Source organism: Eucyclogobius newberryi, unplaced genomic scaffold (genome assembly GCF_026437365.1).
Source record: "Eucyclogobius newberryi isolate DKJ021-1_F unplaced genomic scaffold, fEucNew1.0.hap1 SCAF_1, whole genome shotgun sequence".
NCBI classification, from domain to species: domain Eukaryota; kingdom Metazoa; phylum Chordata; class Actinopteri; order Gobiiformes; family Gobiidae; genus Eucyclogobius; species Eucyclogobius newberryi.
In genome coordinates, this window is record NW_027315723.1 from 1,442,520 (window position 1) to 1,458,657 (window position 16,138).

General features: G+C 52.0%; 2 protein-coding genes across 2 annotated transcripts in view; one reads left to right on the forward strand and one right to left on the reverse strand.

The window, feature by feature from the left end:
- xrn2 (5'-3' exoribonuclease 2) overlaps window positions 1-16,138 on the forward strand; it is a 356,508-nt gene that overhangs the window by 270,615 nt on the left and 69,755 nt on the right. The window lies entirely within an intron of this gene.
- LOC140362751 (serine/threonine-protein kinase D3-like) overlaps window positions 1-16,138 on the reverse strand; it is a 143,573-nt gene that overhangs the window by 105,821 nt on the left and 21,614 nt on the right. The window contains exons 8-10 of the mRNA XM_072448924.1: window positions 15,780-15,857; window positions 15,485-15,650; window positions 14,549-14,660 (exon numbers count right to left, since the gene is read on the reverse strand). Coding sequence (XP_072305025.1) covers window positions 14,549-14,660; window positions 15,485-15,650; window positions 15,780-15,857 — 356 coding nt within the window. The remainder of the gene's footprint in view (window positions 1-14,548; window positions 14,661-15,484; window positions 15,651-15,779; window positions 15,858-16,138) is intronic.

The following is a 16,138-nucleotide window of genomic DNA, read 5'->3' on the forward strand; positions in this document are numbered from 1 at the left end:
AAAAATATTGGCTTTTTAAAAAGTGAATATGTTTGTGTCATGTTTTTTCAACAGGTAGTGAGACGTAGAAAATGTGTTATTGGTTTCACCAAAAACTAAACCTCTTTGTTTTCTATCAAACCAGCCCCTTTTATACGATCAGTCCTCTAAATGGGCCATCAGCCTCACATTGTCCCTGGCTCATTCTCTCTCTCCTGTGTAACTGATTAACATCAGAATGCTTTGGGCGTCGACCTCTCCAGGGATTTAAAATAAAGGTTGAATCTTAAACCGTTTCAATTTAATGATGGTGTTTCTTTTCGAACACAGTTTGTCTCTTTTACTCTTTCTCTTCTTTTGTCCTGCTCAGAATCTTCTCTCTGTCTTTGATCGAGTGCTTTGTGTCTTTAAGATGAAGCTGCACGACGCTCTGTGGTCCTGAACTCCAGTGTCTGACGTGCTGAGAAAGCCTCTGGTGCAGTGGCGCTTTAGTCTCACTTTGTGTTTCCTGGTGTAGGGGACCCATATGTCCCATATGTCCCAAAAAGACCTTTGAAAGACAATAACTTTTCACAGCTCAACACACTGCTGCAGAAATCAAAGCCTAGTGTTGGAACGACCCCCCACGGACCAGGACACTGTCCTCACCAGAGCCCTTCCCCCTTTGAATCAACAATGTCTCTGATAAGGGGACAGGATGGGACAGGATGGGACAGGATGGGACAGGATGGGACCGGATGGGACATTTCTCAGGATTACGTTTCTTAATCATGGAGGAGGACTATCGGTCGGCACCAAAGAAATTCTGGCAAACCGTCCGGCGCCTCAGGAGGGGGAAGCAGTGTCTCACCAACACCGTTTACGGTGCGAGTGGAGGCCTGCTGACCTCGACTGGGGATGTCGTCGGACGGTGGAAGGAATACTTTGAGGATCTCCTTAATCCCTCAGTCACATCTTCCGAAGAGGAAGTAGAGACTGGGGACTCGGAGGCTGGCTCACTGAGGCTAAGTCACTGAGGTTGTTCGCAAACTCCTCGGTGGCAGGGCTCCGGGGGTGGATGAGATCTGCCCTGAGGACCTAAAGTCTCTGGATGTTGTAGGACTGTCTTGGCTGACTGTCTCTGCAACATCGCGTGGCAGTCGGGGACCGTGCCTCTGGACTGGCAGACCTGGGTGGTGGTCCCTCTGTTCAAGAAGGGGGACCGGAGGGTGTGTTCCAACTACAGAGGGATCACACTCCTCAGCCTCCCGGGTAAGGTCTATTCCAAGGTACTGGAGAGGAGAATCCGACCGATAGTCGAACCTGAGATTCAGGAGGACCAGAGTGGTTTTCGTCCCAGTCGTGGAACACTGGATCAGCTCTAAACCCTCCATCGGGTGCTCGAGGGCTCATGGGAGTTTGCCCAACCAGTCCACATGTGCTTTGTGGATCTGGAGAAGGCTTTCGACCGTGTCCCTCGGGGTGTCCTTCGGGGGGTGCTCCGGGAGTGCGGGGTCCGGGGCCCTTTGCTCAGGGCTGTCCGGTCCCTGTATGACCGGAGCAGGAGCTGTGTTCATTGCCGGCAGTAAGTCAGACCTGTTTTATGGACAGAATTTCTAGGCGCAGTCAGGGGTCGGAGGGTGTCCGGTTTGGGGACCACAGGATTCCATCTCTGCTGTTTGCAGACGATGTTCTCCTGATGGCGCCAGTGATGCAGTCGCTGCATCGGACCATTGTGGTAAAGAGGGAGCTGAGCCGAAAGGCAAAGCTCTCTATTTACCGGTCGGTCTACGTTCTGACCTCACCTATGGTCATGAGCTTTGGGTAGTGACCGAAAGAACAAGATCGCGGATACAAGCGGTCGAAATGAGTTTCCTCCGCCGTGTGGCTGGGCGCTCCCTTAGAGATAAGGTGAGGAGCTCGGCCACACGGGGGGAGCTCGGAGTAGAGCCGCTGCTCCTCCACGTCGTGAGGAGCCAGCTGAGGTGGCTCGGGCATCTTTTCCCGAGGGAGGCGCCCAGGAGGGAAACCCTGTTTCAGGCATGTCCCACCGGGAAGAAGCCCCGGGGAAGACCCAGGACACGCTGGAGAGACTATGTCTCTCGGCTGGCCTGGGAACGCCTCGGGATCCCCCCGGAGGAGTTAGAGGAAGTGTCTGGGGAGAAGGAAGTCTGGGAGTCCCTGCTCAGACTGCTGCCCCCGTGACCCGGCCCCGGATAAAGCGGAAGAAGATGGATGGATGGACGTTTCTTAATCTAAACTTCTAACCAAATCATGTTTTAGTTTAGTTTGCCACAATAACTGGTTTGAAATGTGTTCATGTCGTACTTAATGTACTTTCTCATCACCGGCTATTGACGTGTGCATCATTGACGATGTTGTGTATTTTATTATGGTCACATGTAATTTTTGTTGGTTTGAGTTAAATTTGTCCAAACTGAGAATAAGTTGATCAAGAGTTAAAGTCACTCCCACTCCAGACCACTCCTCCGAGGTCGATAAAACAGCAGACTCAGCTCTGCTCCTGCTCTCTCTTCCCTTCTGCACGTGATCTGTCAGGACATTGGGTTGGGGGTCCCCCCTTCGCGGGGCCCCTCCCCCACCAGGGAGAGTCCATTGTCTCCAAAAACTCTACTTCCAGCAAAGAACGTGAGTGAACATCTCCATTGAAAAATGCACAATTCAACAGCCCTTGGACTCATCAAACTCTTCGAATGCTAAACCTGCTCAAGCATCAGCACCCCGGACAGCTCCAAGGACACAAAGAACTCTGAGGACGCAAAGAACTCTGAGGACGCAAAGAACTCTGAGGACCCAAAGACGTGGGAGGCCTTGCTCCACATCTTCCTTGGAAACAGCGGTCTTGAGGGAGGCAAAGATATGGTAAATTTGCAGGAGATCACGAGTATGGGAAGTGTGACGTAGGAGAAAAACTGAAGTGCTGTAACTGTGGGGAAGAGCATAGCTCTGCCTACGGGGGATGCAAGTTTAGCAAAAGAGCTGCTGAGGTGCAGAAAATTAAGGTCTCTCAAGGTATTTCCTATGCGGATGCAGTCAAGAAAGTGTCAAGTAACGAGGTTAAAGTAAATAGAGAAGCCAGCGCTGCTCCCAGCCAGAGCGAAGTGAGGGAAGCCAGCGTGGCTCCCAAGAAGTGTGAAGGTTCCAAGTGTGGAGGTTCCAAGTGTGGAGGTTCCAAGTGTGGAAGCTCCAAGTGTGGAGGTTCCAAGTGTGGAGGTTCCAAGTGTGGAAGTTCCAAGTGTGGAGGTTCAAAGTGTGGAGGTTCCAAGTGTGGAAGTTCCAGAACTAATGAGAATACCCTGGTTGTGGATAGAGAGGATTTTGATCTCTTTATGGTGGATGTTATAAACTGAGCTGCTCAGACTCAGAGCAGAACTGAAAGGATCAGGATCATTGCTAAAGCTGAAGATTCCTTGGAGCAAAAGAGCTTGAGGGAGAAATAGAAAACAGGCTAAAGGCGCTGAATGGGAGTCGGAGTGACGGAGGTTCTACTTTTGGGGAATCAGAGTGATTAGAGTGAAGAAAAAGAGGTGGGGGTGGTCTCCAGTCTTCGCCCAGTCTAGTAGATGCACGGTTACCGAGCAACGACATCAGTGGAAATATCAAAGCCTGAAGAATAAGCCTAAAGAATAAAGCTGTGGCGGAAGCACCGAACGTCAAAGGAGAGGAAGATGAAGAAGAGTCTCCCTGGATTAAAGCCGGTCGGACTCTGAAACACTCGGATCCTGTGCAGCGTAGGGCGTCTTCTTGCTCGAAGGAGCAGGGCGGGGGGGTTGCAGATATCGGGGATGTGAGTTCAGAGTGTAAGGTGTTCATGAAGCTCGCGCAGGATAATGCGTCCTTTAAGGGGTGGGATCCGATGGCGTTGACAAGGAGCCTGACTGTAGCTGTGGGAGTGGTCAAGCATGCGAGTGTCCTTAGGGATGGCTCGCTGCTGGTCGTGTGCAAGGACGTGGCTCAGCAAAGGAAGGCGATTGAAGCTAAGTGTCTGGGGGGGAAGGACATTCTTGTGTCTGATGCTGTAGGAGGCACGGTCAGGGGAGTTATCGTAGGCGTCCCTACGACGACATCTGTGGATGACATAAAGGAGAATTTGACTGGAGCTAAGGTGGTGGATGCTAGGCGGTTGAAGATGACCCGGGATGGGGTAAGGTGTGACAGCCTGTCGATAATGATTAGATTTGAAGGTGGGATCCTGCCTCGTGTGGTGTGCGTTGGGTACATGCGCTATGGCGTACGCCCATATGTTCTGCCGCCCCTGCGTTGCTTCAAGTGCCAGCGCTTTGGGCATATTGCAGCGGTCTGTAGAGGGAAGCAGAGGTGTGATAAATGTGCAGGAGACCACGAGTATGGGAAGTGTGACGAAGGAGCAAAACTCAAGTGCTGTAACTGTGGGGGAGAGCATAGCGGGGGATGCGTGTTCAGCAAGAGGGCTGCTGAGGTGCAAAAAGTTAGAGCCTCTCAAGGCATATCCTACGCGGATGCGGTCAAGAAGGTGTCTGGTAGTCAGGTGAAGGTGGATGCAGTGGGGGCTGCCAGTGCTGCTGGTGTCCTAGGCGACAGGGGAGGGGGCAGCGTTGCCCGCGGCCAGGGGGAGGTCCCCACTGGGATGCCTGTGAGTGTGGCTTCCACGGGCAGAGGCCCTGTGGGTGCGGAGGATGTACTGGTTGTGAAGAGGAAAGATTTCTTCCTCTTTATGGTGGAAGTGATTAACTGTACTGGTCAAACCAAGAAGAGATCCGAAAAGACTAAGATCATCGCTAAGGCTGCAGGGAAGTACTTTGGAGCTGGGGGTCCCGAGTGGACGGAGATAGAGGATGCGCTGCGGGAAGGCACCCTGCCCCATTCTGGCAGTGGGAGTGGGGGGGCTCCCGATGCGCCGTCAGGTTCCGGGGGCTCGTAATGGCGGTGGTTGTCTTGCAATGGAATGCGCGTAGTCTTCGTGCTAATGGCCAGGAATTTAAGCATTTTGTCTCTACCTTGTTGAACAAGCCTCACGTTATGTGCGTGCAGGAGACTTGGTTACGACCTAGGTGGGGTTTTGGGATACAAGGGTATGTGTGTGTTAGGAATGATAGGGAGCAGGGTAGAGGCGGAGGTGTGGCTGTGTTTGTCCGAGATGACCTAAATTACGTTGTTGTCAGTGTGAGTAAAGCGCCGGAGGCTCTGGCGGTGAGGGTCTGGCTGGGTGGTGAAGCTGTTACTGTGGTTAACCTTTATAATCCGTGTGGTGAGTTAACGTTAGAGTCCTTACATAGTATCGGTAAGGATGTTCGGGGAAAGGCCGTGTGGTGTGGGGATTTTAATGCGCATAGCGCTTTGTGGGGCGGTAGTGGTACCGATAGGTATGGGCAGGTGGTAGAGGGTTTTATCAATCAAAGGGAGTTGGTTTGTCTGAATGATGGGAGTGGGACCCGCTATGATATGGGGACCGGTACGGAAAGTGCAATAGATCTTACGCTTGTGTCCAAGGAGTTAGCTGGTGTTTGTAGTTGGGAGGTTCTTGGTAATCTTTCTTTTGGTAGCGATCACTATCTAGTCCGCACCGAGATTGGCTTTGGGAGCTGTGTGGTCAGGGGGATGAGGATCCAGAGGTGGCAGTTGGCAAGGGCGAACTGGGGGGCTTTCCTGAGGAAAGCTGATGATGGTTCTAGGGTTCTGCAGGAAGGAGGATTGACTCAGGTGGATGATCTCAATAGTGCAATTGTCTCGCTCATCACGCAGTCAGCGGTAGGCACGATTCCTAAGAGTGGTGGTAGTGGACATAGGAAGCGGGTGCCGTGGTGGAATGAAGCATGTGGTCATGCTGTTAGGGCGAGAAATGCGGCGTTTCGCCGGCTAAGGGTTACCCACACTGAGGGTGCCCTCATTGACTACAAGAGGGCCCGCGCTGTTGTGCGGAAAACTGTAAGAACGGCCAAGAGTGCCTATTGGAGGCGGTATTGTTCCAAAATTGGGAGAGAAACGCGTCTCGGGGATGTTTGGGGGATGATTAAGCGGATGCATGGGGTTGAGCGCCGTCATGGGACCCCGGTCCTAATACTGAATGGTGTTGAAGCAGTCAGCGACGTTGACAAAGCTGAACTGTTGGCCAGCACCTTTGTGTCGGTGCACAGCTCTGACAATCTCTCACCTGCGGAAAGGCACAACAGGGAGAGTACTCTGGCCCAGAATTCTGAGCTGATTGGGCACCAGCCTTCGACTCAAGATGACCTTGACCTTCCGTTTAGTTTGTTTGAGCTAAGGAGAGCACTTTCTAAGGCGAAACAGACAGCCCCGGGTAAAGATGAGGTGTGCTATGACATGCTCTCTCATTTGACTGATGACACGCTTGGGCTAGTCCTGGGTCTTTTCAACCGTGTTTGGGATTCAGGTTGTGTTCCATCTGCGTGGAAACAGTCTACGGTGGTGCCGGTTCTGAAGCCGGGTAGGCCAGCGTCTGACCCTTCAAGTTATAGGCCGATTGCCTTGACGTCGCAGCTCGGGAAAACGATGGAGCGCATGGTTACCGAGCGGTTGGATTACTTCTTGGAGAGTCAGGGTTTGCTTCCCGCGCACCAGAGTGGTTTCCGTAGGGGCAGGAACACCATGGATTCCGTGTTGTGTTTGGAATCTGATATCCAGCTGGCCAGGGCTCAGAAAGAAAAGGTTATTGCGGTGTTCTTCGATGTGGAGAAGGCGTACGATATGGTTTGGAAGGATGGGCTCCTCATTGAGCTGCGGAAGTGTGGTGTGAAGGGTAAACTGTTTAACTGGGTCCGGAGCTTTCTGTCTGGCCGGCGTATCCAAACCAGAGTGGGCGCTGCTTACTCTGGGGTCTATGGGGTGGAGAATGGGATCCCGCAGGGGAGTGTGTGTAGCCCTATCTTGTTCAATGTTATGATTAAGGACATCTTTGACGACGTGGATGGGTCTGTTGGGAGGAGCCTTTATGCTGACGATGGCGCTCTATGGGTGAGAGGGAGGAATCTCCGGTTTTACGAGGCGAAACTGCAAAGGGCAATACAGCAGGTGGAGCAGTGGACCCTGAAGTGGGGGTTTAAACTGTCCGTACGGAAGTCTCAAGTGATCTGTTTCTTCAATGGGCATAGGGACGTCTCCCTTCGACTGCATGGGCAGGTGCTCGAACAGGTCAGGGAGGTGAGGTTCTTGGGGGTCACCTTTGACGAGAGGCTTAGTTGGCGTCAGCACATTGATGAGGTCAGTGGTAAATGCAAAAGGGTGAATAACTTGCTTCGTTGTCTATCTGGCCAGGACTGGGGGGCCAGCAGAAGGTCGCTCCTGGGTATTTATCGGGCCGTCATGAGGGCGGCTATTGATTATGGCTGTATAGCCTACATGTCTGCGGCTGAGACTAACTTAAAGAAGCTTGATGTGGAGCAAGCCCAGGCCTTGCGCATCTGCTGTAGGGCTTTTAGGACCTCCCCTGTCTCGGCGCTGCAGGTTGAGTTGGGGGAATTGCCGTTACGGCTCCGGAGGCTAGAACTTCTGTTGGCTTACTGGGTGAATGTGCAAGGTCATACGAGCTCTCACCCGGTGAGGGACTTTCTCAGGGTTGATGGGGGGCAGAGTGAGGCTGGCGGTATGGTTTTTAGCCAGGTAGGAAATGCGAAGGCGCGGCTTGCGGGGGTTGGTGATCTGCGTGTGAGCCCGTCGGTGGCTTTGTCTGCTATAGCTCCGTGGAAGTTTGTCCCGGCTCCTGTTGATGTTAGCTTGCATGGGAAGCTTAGAGGAGTCGCTGGGAGGGCACCGCAGTTTGCCGTTCAAGCGCTCATCGATAAGCACTCAGGTGATGTGTTTATTTATACCGACGGGTCTAGGGATCCTGAGAGTGGGCGTACTGGCGCCGCTTATTTTGTGCCTGACCTGGGGCTGGCGGTCAAGAAGAGGTTGACAGATCGCCTTTCTGTTTTCACGTCGGAACTCATAGCGATACGGTTGGCATTGGAATGGGCGGAATCTGCTTTGCAGTGTTGCGGCATTGTGGTGGCCTCTGACAGTCTTTCTGCATTGCAAAGCATTAAATCTGGGAAATCGGATTGCAGACAGGATGTGTTGAATGGCATCTTCTGTCTGATGCTCTCCCTGTCCAGGAAGGATGTGAGGGTTTCCTTCTTTTGGGTCCCTGCGCATGTGGGGGTGGATGGTAACGAAATGGCTGATGCACTGGCTAAACGTTCCCTTAGGCGGCCATCAATTGATGTGGCGGTTGAGTTAAGCAAATCTGAAATCAAGCCCGTTATCTAGAGTCATGTGGTCGGCCTTTGGCAGGAATTTTGGAGCCACTGTGTTACTGGACGGCATCTCTATCACGTACAGGGTAGTGTGGGTCCTTGCGGGTCTATGGGCAGGAACGCGTGGGAGGAAAGGGCCTTCGCCCGCATGAGGATTGGCCATACTGGACTCAATTGGTCACTGAGTAGGATAGGCAAACACCCGACCGGTCTGTGTGGTCACTGTCGGGTGCCAGAGACTGTCGAGCATGTGCTGATTTGCTGTGAGGCTTATGATAGAGAAAGGGCCGGGTTGGCCTTGTGGTTTCGGAATAATGGGCGGGAGTTCAATCTGCGGAACGTTCTGGCGATTCAGTCACAGGGTTTGTGTCAGGCTGTGGTTGCTTACTTATGTAGCACAGGGCTGGGTAAACGTTGGGGTGTTGGAGACTGAGCCGAGGATGAGGAGCAAGAGGATGTTCTAACGCGCTTTGACTTCATGGGCCTAGAAACACCAAAGTGATGGAAGAAGGACTTCTAAAGGATAAAACAACAAAGACGTCCCATGACCTCATGGGCTTTGTAAAACAACAAAGACGTCCCATGACCTCATGGGCTTTGTACTTCCAAAGCACCGAACGTCAAAGAGGGAGAGGAAGATGAAGAAGAGTCTCCCTGGAATAAAGCCGGTTGGTCTCTGACACAACAACTATTCTAGTCACAAAGACATATCATGACCTCATGGGCTTTGTAACACCAAAGCAATGGGAGGAGTACTTTTACGGACTACGACAGAGTCTGAGGACTACGAAACGTCTGAGGAATAAAGTCTGGCAGTAATGCAACACTCGGATGCCAACCGCCATAAAACAACAACAACAACAACAACAACAACAGCCATAAAACAACAACAACAACAACAACAACAACAACAAACAACTATTCTAGTCACAAAGACATATCATGACCTCATGGGCTTTGTAACACCAAAGCAATGGAAGGTGTACTTTTACGGACTACGACAGTCTGAGGACTACGAAACGTCTGAGGAATAAAGTCTGGCGGTAATGCAACACTCGGATGCCAACCGCCATAAAACAACAACAACAACAACAACAACAACAACACTCGGATGCCAACCGCCATAAAACAACAACAACAACAACAAGTCCTATAGGATACAATAACAAAGGCATCTCACAATAACAAAGGCATCTCACCAAAGAAGAAGAAGAAGAAGAAGAAGAGCTAGTCTCCGGTCTGGAGGGACGGGAGATGGCGGAGGAGAGTGGATCGGTGGTCGAGGACGTTCTGGACGGCGTGGAGGAGCAGCCTTTTCTGGCTGCACATGCCCGGAAACGTGGAGGGTCCCTTGGCTCATCCGAGGGTTCTGGGAATGAGCAGCGGGATGAGGCTGAAGCTGTTGATGTCCGGGGTGAGAGCAGAGACTGTGGGGTGGTCATGGAGCTTGCACAGGATAGTGCGTCCTTTAAGGAGTGGAATTCAGTGGCGTTGTCAAGGAGCCTAGCTGTAGCTGTGGGAGTGATCAGGAGTGCGGGTGTCCTTGGAGATGGCTCGCTGCTGGTCGTGTGCAGGGACGCGGCTCAGCAACGGAAGGCGATTGGAACTGGACGTCTGGGTGGAGGGGACATTCTTGTGTCTGATGCTGAAAGAAACACGGTCAGAGGAGTTATCGTAGGTGTCCCTACGGCGACGTCTGTGGATGAAGTTAAGGAGAATTTGACTGGAGCTACGGTGGTGGACGCTGGGCGGTTGAGGGTGACCCGGTCTGGGATGTGACAGCTTGTCGGTGGTGGTGGCACTTGAGGGGAGGTGCCTGCCTAGTGGGGTGTTCATTGGGTTCATGTGCCATGACGTTAGGCCATGTGTTCCACCGCCCCTGCGTTGCTTTAAGTGCCAGCACTTTGGGCATATTGCAGCGGTCTGTGGAGGGAGGCAGAGATGTGGTGGATGTGCAGGAGATCACGAGTGTGGGAGGTGTGACGTGGGAGCAAAACTGAAGTGCTGTGGCTGTGGGGAAGAACATGGCTCTGCCTACGGGGGATGCAGGTTTGGCAAGGGAGCTGCTGAGGTGCATAAACTAAAGGTCTCTCAGGGTATGTCCTGTGCAGATGCAGTCAAGAAAGTTTCAAGTGGCGAGTTTGGAGTAAATACAGAGAGAGGAGCCAGTGCTGCTCCCAGCCAGGGCGAAATGAGAAAGGCCAGCGTGGCTCCCAAGAAGGGTGAAGGTTTCGGGAGTGGAGGTCCCAAGTGTGCGGGTTCCAGAATTGGTGAGAGTGCCCTGGTTGTGGATAGAGAGGATTTTGTGCTCTTTATGGTGGATGTTGTAGGCTGTGCTTCTCAGACTCAAGGCAGGACTGAAAGGATCAGGATCATTGCTAGAGCTGCAGGGAGATTCCTTGGAACAAAGGAGCTTGATTGGGCAGATATGGAAGGGGGGCTGGGGGCGCTGGGTGGGAGTCGGAGTGATGGGGGTCTGCTTTTGGGGAGTCAGAGTGATCGGAGTGACGAGATGGGGGTGGGGGTGGTCTCCTGTCCTCGTCCAGTCTCGTAGACGCACGGCTACCAAGCAGCGACATCAGTGGAAATGTTGTTGTTGTTGTTGTTGTTGTTTTATGGCGGTTGGCATCCAACTGTTGCATCACCGCCAGACCTTATTCCTCAGACTTTTCGTAGTCCTCAGACTCTGTCGTAGTCCGTAAAAGCACTCCTTCCACTGCTTTGGTGTTACAAAGCCCATGAGGTCATTTTAAAGCCTATAGCCTATATATAGCACCGAACGTCAAAGAAGGAGAGGAAGATGAAGAAGAGTCTCCCTGGAATAAAGCCGATTGGTCTCTACAACAACAACTATTCTAGTCACAAAGACATATCATGACCTCATGGGCTTTGTAACACCAAAGCAATGGAAGGAGTACTTTTACGGACTACGACAGTCTGAGGACTACGAAAAGTCTGAGGAATAAAGTCTGGCGGTAATGCAACAATTGGATGCCAACCGCCATAAAACAACAACAACAACAACAACAAAATGAAGTCGAAAGAATAAAGTCTGGCGGTAATGCAACGCTTGGATGCCAACCGCCATAAAACAACAACAACAACAACAACAACAACGTGAGACCTGAGAGTGGCTGATATTTTTTTGTTTTTTGCCAACACCAAGGAGGCTTATTCTTCTTCCCCCCTCCCTCCCCTGGGCAGCTCGGACCACAACCTTGTACATCTGAGGCCTGTGTATGAACCCATTGTGCGCAGGCAGCCTGTGGTGTCCCGTGAGGTGAGGATGTGGTCTGCTGAGAGCGAGGAGGCTCTGAGGGACTGCTTCAGCACCACTGTCTGGACTGAGCTTTATGACCCACATGGGGAGGACATCAACACCATCACAGAGTGCATCACGGACTACATCAACTTCTGTTTTGAGAACATTGTTCCCTCCCGGACGGTGCGGTGTTTTCCAAACAATAAGCCATGGATTAACCGTGAACTGAAGGCTCTGCTGAAGGAGAAGAAGAGAGCCTTCAGGTCAGGGAACAAGGAGGAGCTGAGCCCATCTCGGGCTTCAAAATCCCCCCTGCCCAGACAAAGGGGGATCTACAGTGGGTGAATGATTTAAATGCTCACTTCTTGAGGTTTGATCGGTCACCCGCCCCTCCCCCTGCACAGCTGCATGCTCCCTCTTCCACAGCTGGACAATGTCCTGCATCTGTTCCTCTTCGCTTATCTGCCCCGGACCATCGGCTCCCCACTTCGCCTGGACTCACCCATCCCCCCAGCACACGGTCCCCCTGCCAACCACTGACTGTCTCAGCAGCACAGGTGAGGAGTGAGAGGATTAAAGTGAGGAAGGCAGCAGGACCTGACGGCATCAGCCCCAGGCTCCTTAAGTCCTGCACAGATGAACTGTGTGGAGTTATGGAGCATGTCTTCAACATGAGCCTGAAGCTGAGGGTGGTACCACAGGTCTGGAAGACCTCCTGTCTGATACCTGTGTCCAAGACACAGCGCGCCAAAGACTTCAACAGCTTCAGGCCAGTGGCTCTCACGTCCCACCTGATGAAGACACTGGAGCGGCTGGTCCTGGACCACCTCCGCTCCACCGTGAGCTCAGCCATGGACCCGCTGCAGTTTGCATATCGGCCTGGCATCGGAGTGGAGGACGCCGTCATCTCCCTGCTGCACCGCTCTCTCTCTCACCTGGAAAAGCCTGGCAGCTCTGTGAGGATCCTGTTCTTCGATCTTTCCAGCGCCTTCAACACCATCAGCTCCTGAGGGACACGCTGGAGACGGCTGGTGTGGAGTATGACCTGGAAGAGTGGATCCTGGACTACCTCACAGACCAACCCCAGTTGGTGAGAGCGTGTCTGACACTCGGACCTGCAGTGTGGGGGACCTGCAGTGTGGGGGACCTGCAGTGTGGGGGACCTGCAGTGTGGGGGCGCCCCAGGGCACCGTCCTCGCGCCCTTTCTCTTCACCCTTTACACTGCAGACCTCAGACACGACACGGACAGCTGTGTCCTGCAGAAGTTCTCTGACGACTCTGCCATCATCGAACTCATCACGGACGACGATGACGAGGAGTACAGAGGACTGGCGCAGGACTTTGTGGACTGGTGTCAGCGGAACCACCTCCTCATCAACGCGGGGAAGACCAAGGAGATGGTGGTGGATTTCCGCAGACGCCACCCCACTGCCCCCTCACCAGTGAACATCCAGGGACGGTACATTGAGAGAGTGGACTCCTACAAGGACCTGGTGTTCATCTGAACCACAAACTGGACTGGACTCATAACACAGACGCACTGTACAGGAAGAGCCAGAGTCGGCTCTACCTCCTGAGGAGACTCAGGTCTTTTGGAGTGACAGGGCCACTCCTGAAGACCTTCTATGACTCTGTGGTGGCATCAGCCCTCCTGTACGGTGTGGCCTGCAGGAGCAGCAGCATCACAGAGAGGGAGAGGAAGAGGCTGGACAAAGTCATCAAGAAGTCCAGCTCCGTCCTGGGCTGTGCTCTGGACTCGGTGCAGGAGGTGGGGGACAGAAGGGTCCTGGCTAGATTCACATCTATGCTTGACCATGAGTGCCACCCCCTGCAGGACACTCTGTCCCCTGCAGGACACTCTGTCCGCTCTGGAGAGCAGCTTCAGTGAGAGACTGATCCACCCTCGCTGTGTGAAGGAAAGGTTTCGCAGGTCTTTCCTTCCTGCTGCTGTCAGACTTTATAACAAAAACTGTTAGTACTGAACACTCGCAATACTGACCTAACCTAATACTGATGTGCAATTCTGTCGTATGTGCAATTACTGTGAAATTCATGTGCAATCTATGTGCTGTCGTGACACATATTCATGTGCAATTACTGTCGTGATCACATGCAATGGTATTTATGTATTTATTTATTTGTCTATGGGAGTTTTTATTTATAGGAGATCTTCTACTGAAAGTGTTTTTCAAATTTCCTATAAGTGATCTGTTCTTCTGTATCTACCTCTGTATCTACCTGCGTTGCACCAATGAAATTTCCCCATGTGGGACAATAAAGGAATATCTTATCTTATCTTATATTTGCAGAATGGCATTTACATCATTTCCTTTAACTGCATTGAGCCCAGGCTCAGCCTGTGAAACTAATGTGTCATTAATCGCTTTTATATCTTTGTTTATTAAACCACACAAAATCATCCTGGTTTATAGAGCCTTTGTATTGATCTTTATAGAATTATGATTGTCAGTTAATGGATCGTGTTCTTCCCTTTCAGAGAATGAGACTGAGTAGATGTTAATGTTTTGCTGAATAAGCTTCAGATGGAGCCACTTTGAATATAAATATGAACATTAACTACCTAAAATGCTGCACGTGTTGTCCACAATGTAATGGCTCGTCCCAGAGAATATACATTCCATCTTGGTACAAATGTGTTTTACCCTACACTGGTTTAAAATAAACAGGGACTTGTTGTCTAAAATTTCTTTGCAATTTTTCAGACAATCTCGAGACATAAGGGACAGAGACTGTTTCACTTTTGTCCCTTTTGTCCCGCTTTTTGCCTTGAATAGAAATGGGGGTTTAAGATTCAACCTTCCTGTTGTTTATAATGGAATGTTGAATCCCTGGAGGGGTCAACGCCCACAGCATTCTGATGTCATCAGGTCCTCAGGAGAGAGAGTGAGCCAGGGACAATGTGAGGCTGATGGCCCATTAAAGGACTGATAGAAAAACAGAGGTTTAGTTTCTGGTGAAACCAATAACACCCTTTATTTAGGAGGTCCCGCCCAATGTGTTGTTGTTGTTGTGTTGTTGTTGTTGTTGTTGTTGTTGTGTTGTTGCTGTGGTCACCAGATCGTCCAGGCTGCTGTAGTGGACCATCCATCCCTCCTTCACGGCCGAGCTCCGACGCTTCGTCTGACGCATCGACTGCACCACTCGCATCAGAGGAATGTTCACCGGACTGGACCAGAGAGAGACCGGGTCAGAACCAGGGCCAGAACCAGGGCCAGAACCAGGGCCAGAACCAGGGCCAGAACCAGGCTCAGAACCAGGCTCAGAGACCGGCTCAGAACCAGGCTCAGAACCAGGGCCAGAACCAGGCTCAGAACCAGGCTCAGAGACCGGCTCAGAACCAGGCTCAGAACCAGGGCCAGAACCAGGGCCAGAACCAGGGCCAGAACCAGGCTCAGAACCAGGCTCAGAGACCGGCTCAGAACCAGGCTCAGAACCAGGGCCAGAACCAGGGCCAGAACCAGGGCCAGAACCAGGCTCAGAACCAGGCTCAGAGACCGGCTCAGAACCAGGCTCAGAACCAGGGCCAGAACCAGGGCCAGAACCAGGGCCAGAACCAGGGCCAGAACCAGACTCAGAGACCGGCTCAGAACCAGGGCCAGAACCAGGCTCAGAACCAGGCTCAGAACCAGACTCAGAGACCGGCTCAGAACCAGGCTCAGAACCAGGGCCAGAACCAGGCTCAGAACCAGGCTCAGAACCAGGCTCAGAACCAGGCTCAGAATCAGGGCCAGAACCAGGGCCAGAACCAGGCTCAGAACCAGGCTCAGAATCAGGGCCAGAACCAGGGCCAGAACCAGGCTCAGAACCAGGCTCAGAACCAGGCTCAGAACCAGGCTCAGAATCAGGGCCAGAACCAGGGCCAGAACCAGGTTCAGAACCAGGCTCAGAACCAGGCTCAGAACCATGGACAGAACCAGGCTCAGAACCAGGCTCAGAACCAGGCTCAGAACCAGGCTCAGAACCAGGCTCAGAACCAGATGTGTTCCTGACCTGGCTTCTCTGTCTCCTTGTCCTTGGGTCTCTGCTCCATTGGCGTCAAGTCCATCGCTGTCAGAACCCTCCTCCTCCACCAGGACCGGACCAAGACCCAAGACAGAACTGCGACCAAGGACCGGACCAGAACCCAACACGGACTCTGGACTCTGAAGGTCCGGATCTGGAACATAAAGAGAAACAAACGCTGAGAAAAGACGCAAAGTTTAATGATTAGTCCTAGTCCAGGTTAGTCCAGGTCCCGGTCCTGGGCCTGGTCCCGGTCCTGGTCCCGGTCCAGGTCCAGACTCACCTCCGCTCGGGTCCACTTCTCCGGGACAGTCTCTTGGAGCGTTTGGGGAACATTTTTTGTGACAGTTGAATTTACAATCTGAAAAACAGGATTTTCCAAATTTGAGTTTGAATCTTGTTAAAATGACGTCAATAAAGAAAGAAAAAGTTCTGAAATGAATCTGTTTTTCAGTTCAAACATAAGAGAATAAATCGTGAATAAATCTCCTCTTCTTTTACTTTGGCGTCTCATGTTTTGAAACTAAAAATAATGTTTGTCCTGAAAAATGAGGCTTTCCCTCATCAGAATTTGTGCTAGCGCTCCATCTACAGGCAGCAGAGGGAATGACAGCCCCTGAGAGTGAGAGCGCCCCCTGTGGC